This window comes from Lonchura striata, chromosome 27, assembly GCF_050655825.1.
Source record: "Lonchura striata isolate lonStrDom1 chromosome 27, ASM5065582v1, whole genome shotgun sequence".
Lineage (NCBI taxonomy): Eukaryota > Metazoa > Chordata > Aves > Passeriformes > Estrildidae > Lonchura > Lonchura striata.
Window position 1 is genome coordinate 1,078,318 of NC_140729.1, and position 5,079 is coordinate 1,083,396.

Genomic DNA, 5,079 nt, shown 5'->3' on the forward strand with positions numbered 1-5,079 from the left:
TGCCCCCCGCCGGTCCCCGCGGGCCCCCCAAGCGCCTTCCCCCGCCAGGACTACACCTCCCAAGAGGCAGCGCGCCGCTCCGGCCAATAGCGCGCGGCCTTGCTCAGCCAGCGGGGCACAGCGGAGCCGATAGGCCGGGCGGCAGCGGGCGCGGCAGAGAGAACTACATATCCCAGAGAGCCCCGGGGGGCGCGGGCCAATGAGGAGGGCGCGTCTTGGCGCGGCGCGCAGGCGCGCTGGGCAGGGGGGCGGCGGCGGATTCATGTGGAGGTCAGCGGCGCGGCGGGAGCGGCGGGCGGGGGGCGGCGGTGGGTCCGGGACCGGGAACCGGGAATCGGGAACCGGGCACACAGCCAGGCCTTGCCCCCTGGCGGGCCCCTGCTGCGGGCGAGCGGCCTAGGAGGGAGCGGGCAGGGGGAGGCCTGGGGGGTGCGGGGGGCCCCGGGGGCGGCGGGACCGAACCCGGGGAGGGAGATGGGAGGGAGACCCCCAGGGATGGGGGGACCCTCGGGATAGGGAGACCCCCGGGATGGGGAGACCCCCGGGAATGGGAGAGACCCGGGAATGGGGGGGACCCCCGGGGCTGGGGAGACTCACAGGGCCGAGGAGACCCCTGGGGCTGGGGGGGGACTCTTGGGGCTGGGGAGACCCCCGGGCAGGGCTGAGCGCTGCGGGGCGTCGCAGGCGGGCTCTGGAGCGGTGAGATGGCTGCCAAGGTGTTCGAGAGCATCGGGAAGCTCGGGCTGGGCTTGGCCGTGGCGGGGGGAGTCGTGAACTCGGCGCTTTACAACGGTGAGTGGGGCTGGGTGAGTGGGATGGACTCGGTGAGTGGGGCTGGCTGAGTGGGATGGACTCAGTGAGTGGGGCTGGGTGAGTGGGATGGACTCAGTGAGTGGGACTGGGTGAGTGGGGCTGGGTGAGTGGGGCTGGCTGAGTGGGGCTGGCTGAGTGGGATGGACTCAGTGAGTGGGACTGGGTGAGTGGGGCTGGGTGAGTGGGATGGACTCGGTGAGTGGGACTCCATGAGTGGGACTCGGTGAGTGCCCCAGGTCCATGTTTCTGCCCCGATCCTGTTTTCCCCGTGCTTTATCACCCGATAAATCCACACCGAGTCCATGCAGTGCCGCGGGAGCTCCTTCCTCCCAAAGCCTCGGAGCTGCCCCGGGGGCCCCGCAGCTCCACCCGCAGCTCCTCCGGCCTGGGTTGATTAACTCCGCCGTTAATTTCCCGCCGTGCCGCTAATTGTGTGCTCTCTCCCCCCGCAGTGGACGCGGGGCACAGGGCCGTGATCTTCGACCGCTTCCGCGGCGTGCAGGACGCCGTGGTGGGCGAGGGCACGCACTTCCTCATCCCCTGGGTGCAGAAACCCATCATCTTCGACTGCCGCTCGCGGCCCCGCAACGTCCCCGTCATCACCGGCAGCAAAGGTGGGTGCAGGCGCCCTGGGGTGCCCAGGGGTGTCCAGGGCCACACAGGGGCACCCAGGGGTGTCCAGATGCACCCCGGAGCTCCCAGGGGCACACAGGGGTGTCCAGAGGTCTCCAGGGGCATCCAGGGGCACCCAGAGGTGTCCAGGGGCACCCAGGGGTGTCCAGGGGTGTTGTTGTTGAAGCAGGACGGGAATGAAGAGACTCTGACTAGATCAGAAGGCTGTGAGAGTGAAACTCTGATTTATTTAAAATACACTGTTTGTGAGGACTAAATCTATTGGTTGGGAGGGGTCCCTGGAGCTCACCTGGCCCAGGTGACACTGGTGGGGTTTGGGAGGGGTCCCTGGAGCTCACTGGGGTTGGGAGGGGTCCCTGGAGCTCACTTGGCCCAGGTGACACTGGTGGGGTTTGGGAGGGGTCCCTGGAGCTCACCTGGGGTTTGGGAGGGGTCCCTGGAGCTCACTGGGGTTGGGAGGGGTCCCTGGAGCTCACCTGGCCCAAGTGACACTGGTGGGGTTTGGGAGGGATCCCTGGAGCTCACCTGGGGTTTGGGAGGGATCCCTGGAGCTCACCTGGGGTTTGGGAGGGGTCCCTGGAGCTCACCTGGCCCAGGTGAGGTGGCGGGGCTGGAATTCTCCCCGCAGCAGCGCCGGGCAGGCCGGGGGGGATCGGGGATCCTCGGCAGCTCGTGCTGCTGCCGGAGCGGGGCCGGGGGCGCCGGGGGAGCCCGGCCCCGCTCCCGAGGCGCCGCTGCCGCTCCGCAGACCTGCAGAACGTCAACATCACCCTGCGCATCCTGTTCCGGCCCGTCACGGCGCAGCTGCCGCGCATCTTCACCAGCATCGGCGAGGACTACGACGAGCGCGTGCTGCCCTCCATCACCACCGAGATCCTCAAGTCCGTGGTGGTGAGCGCCCGCGCTGCCCCGGCGCTCCTGGCAGCGTGCTCTCTCCTGGTGCCTCCCATTCCATCCTGTTCCCAGCAGTGTCCGTCCCATTCCATCCCATTCCCAGCAGTTTCCATCCCATGCCCAGCAGTGTCCATCCCATTCCATCCCATTCCCAGCAGTTTCCCTCATGTTCCCAGCAGTTTCCATCCCATTCCCTCCTTTTCCCTCCTGTTTCCTCTATTCCATCCCATTCCCAGTAATTTCCCTCTGGTTTCATCCCATTCCCGGGGGTGCCCATCCCATTCCCGGGGGTGCCCATCCCATTCCCGGGGGTGCCCATCCCATTCCCAGGGGTGCCCATCCCATTCCCAGCGGTTTCCATCCCATTCCCAGGGGTTCCCATCCCATTCCCGGGGGTGCCCATCCCATTCCCAGCAGTTTCCATCCTATTCCCAGGGGTTCCCATCCCATTCCCGGGGGTGCCCATCCCATTCCCAGCGGTTTCCATCCCATTCCCAGCGGTTTCCATCCCATTCCCGGGGGTGCCCATCCCATTCCCAGGCGTGCCCATCCCATTCCCGGAGGTGCCCATCCCATTCCCAGGGGTGCCCATCCCATTCCCAGCGGTTTCCATCCCATTCCCAGGGGTTCCCATCCCATTCCCGGGGGTGCCCATCCCATTCCCAGCGGTTTCCATCCCATTCCCTCCGTCCCTCCGTGCCCCCAGGCGCGCTTCGACGCGGGCGAGCTGATCACGCAGCGGGAGCTGGTGTCCAGGCAGGTCAGCGAGGACCTGACGGAGCGCGCGGCCACCTTCGGGCTCATCCTGGACGACGTGTCCCTGGTGAGCCCCGCCGGACGCTCGGACACTCGGACACTCGGACACACGTGTCTGTGTTTGGGGGGCCGGGCGGCTCTGCCGCTGCCCCGTCACTTGGGCAGCCCCCGGTGCCTCAGCCCTGCCGTGCTGGGATCTGTCACCCCACAGGAGCTGCTTTGGGATGGGGCAGCAGCTCCACAGGCACCCCTGGAAGCACCAGGAGGGGAAATTCCCACTGGTTCCGCCGCTAAGATATCCAAGGAGGGAGCTCTGCCCTCCCAGCTCCCCTAGAATTAAAACTGATCCCACTGGGAGCGCAGCCTGTGCGGGAGGTGACTTTGTTTCTGCCCGAGGGCGATTTGGACAGTTTGTTTCTGGAGCTTTGCCCCGCTCGGGGTGGGGTTCCTGTCCCCGTGGCAGCGTGGGTGTCACAGCAGAGCTGCTGGCAGGTCCCTGCTGTGACCTGGCTCTCTTTGTCCCCCAGACCCACCTGACCTTCGGCAAGGAGTTCACCGAGGCGGTGGAGATGAAGCAGGTGGCGCAGCAGGAGGCAGAGCGGGCCAGGTTCATCGTGGAGAAGGTACTGCTGCTGTTCCCGGGGTTTGGGATTGGGATTGCTCTGCTCTCCCCTTCCCTCTCCAGGGCTTCTTCCTTGAATATCCTGTGCCATTTTCCCTGATATCCAGCCTGAACCTGGCTGGAGGAGGCTCCTCCTTCCACCCCACAGTGCTGATTGCAGCCGTGGTTACTCTGGGCTCATCCCTGCTTGGATCATCTCTGGGGGACACAAGGAAAAACCTCTCCAGGGTTTTTTTCCTTGAATATCCTGTGCCATTTTCCCTGATATCCAACGTGAACCTGGCTGGAGGAAGCTCCTCCTTCCACCCCACAGTGCTGATTGCAGCCGTGCTCAGTTTGCTCCGGGCTCCCCCCTGCTTGGATCCACCCTGGATCATCTCTGGGGGTCTCCAGCAGCAGAGTGGGGTGTCCATCTCTTGTGTCAGCTCACGTTTCAGCTGACTGCACACCTCTGGGTTCAGGAGCATCCCCAGGGAATGCTGAACAACGGGGATCCCCGGGTGGGACGGACAGACCGAAAATCACCAAAACTCAGCTCGAAATTGCCTTTTTTCCTTTTCCCACAGTAGGGAAGTGGGTTATTTTTTATCCCCAGTTTCAAGAGCAGCCCCCAAACCCCAACCCGTTCGGCTGGCCCGGGCTGGGGGAAGCTCCGTCCGTCCGTCCATCCCGTTCCCCGCTGTCCCGCAGGCCGAGCAGCAGAAGAAGGCGGCCGTGATCTCCGCGGAGGGCGACTCCAAGGCTGCGGAGCTGATTGCCAACTCGCTGGCCACGGCGGGGGACGGGCTGATCGAGCTGCGCAAGCTGGAGGCGGCCGAGGACATCGCCTACCAGCTCTCGCGCTCCCGCAACATCACCTACCTGCCCTCGGGGCAGTCCGTGCTGCTGCAGCTGCCCCAGTGAGCCCGGCCGGACACAAACACCAAGAAAAACAGAGAGAAAATGAGGGGGAAATGGAGAGGAAAAAGGAAAAAAAAAAATCATTGCAATTTCCTCGCGGAGGAAACGGAAATTTTTGGAATGGTAGTCAAATAAAAGTGAGCGCTCGCGACGCCAGGCCTGCGGTTCCTCCCCTGTGCGGTCACGGCGCTGCCTTCACTGACTCTGAGTTTGGGAGGTCAGGAAAATTTGGGAATTCAGAAGGTGAGGTTTGGGAATTGCCCCTTTCCAGGCAGTTGGAGCAGCTTTGCTGCTCACCGTGATGGCAACGATGGGAGGAGGTGCCCTTTTCCAGGGCTTCCCTTTTTCCCTCTTCTCCAGGGGTTCCCTTTTCCCCCCTTTTCTCATCTTTTTCTGTGGTGCCTGTTTCCAGAGGTTCCTTCCCCCTTTTCCCCACTTTTTTCCCTTTTTTTCTCCCCTTT

The 5,079-nt window shown here is 64.4% G+C and overlaps 1 protein-coding gene across 2 annotated transcripts; it reads left to right on the top strand.

Annotated features, from left to right (window-relative positions):
- Nucleotides 1-238: 238 nt before the first annotated feature.
- On the top strand, nucleotides 239-4,769 carry PHB1 (prohibitin 1). 2 transcript variants are annotated; one of them, XM_085561722.1, is made up of 7 exons: nucleotides 239-308; nucleotides 685-792; nucleotides 1,266-1,427; nucleotides 2,195-2,337; nucleotides 3,047-3,163; nucleotides 3,624-3,719; nucleotides 4,409-4,769. In XM_085561722.1, exons 1-7 carry the CDS (start codon nucleotides 263-265, stop codon nucleotides 4,619-4,621), a joined length of 885 nt encoding a protein of 294 aa, XP_085417848.1. In that variant the 5' UTR covers nucleotides 239-262; the 3' UTR covers nucleotides 4,622-4,769. The 2 variants fall into 2 exon arrangements, with proteins under 2 accessions (XP_085417848.1, XP_085417849.1); XM_085561723.1 differs by having other exon boundaries at nucleotides 239-270.
- Nucleotides 4,770-5,079: the final 310 nt, after the last annotated feature.

Coding starts and splice junctions, on each gene's coding strand:
- PHB1 (XM_085561722.1), top strand. CDS start 263: ATGTGGAGGTCAGCGGCGCGGCGGGAGCGGCGGGCGGGGGGCGGCG. Junction 793..1,265: donor GAACTCGGCGCTTTACAACG/GTGAGTGGGGCT, acceptor CTCCCCCCGCAG/TGGACGCGGGGCACAGGGCC. Junction 2,338..3,046: donor AGATCCTCAAGTCCGTGGTG/GTGAGCGCCCGC, acceptor CCGTGCCCCCAG/GCGCGCTTCGACGCGGGCGA.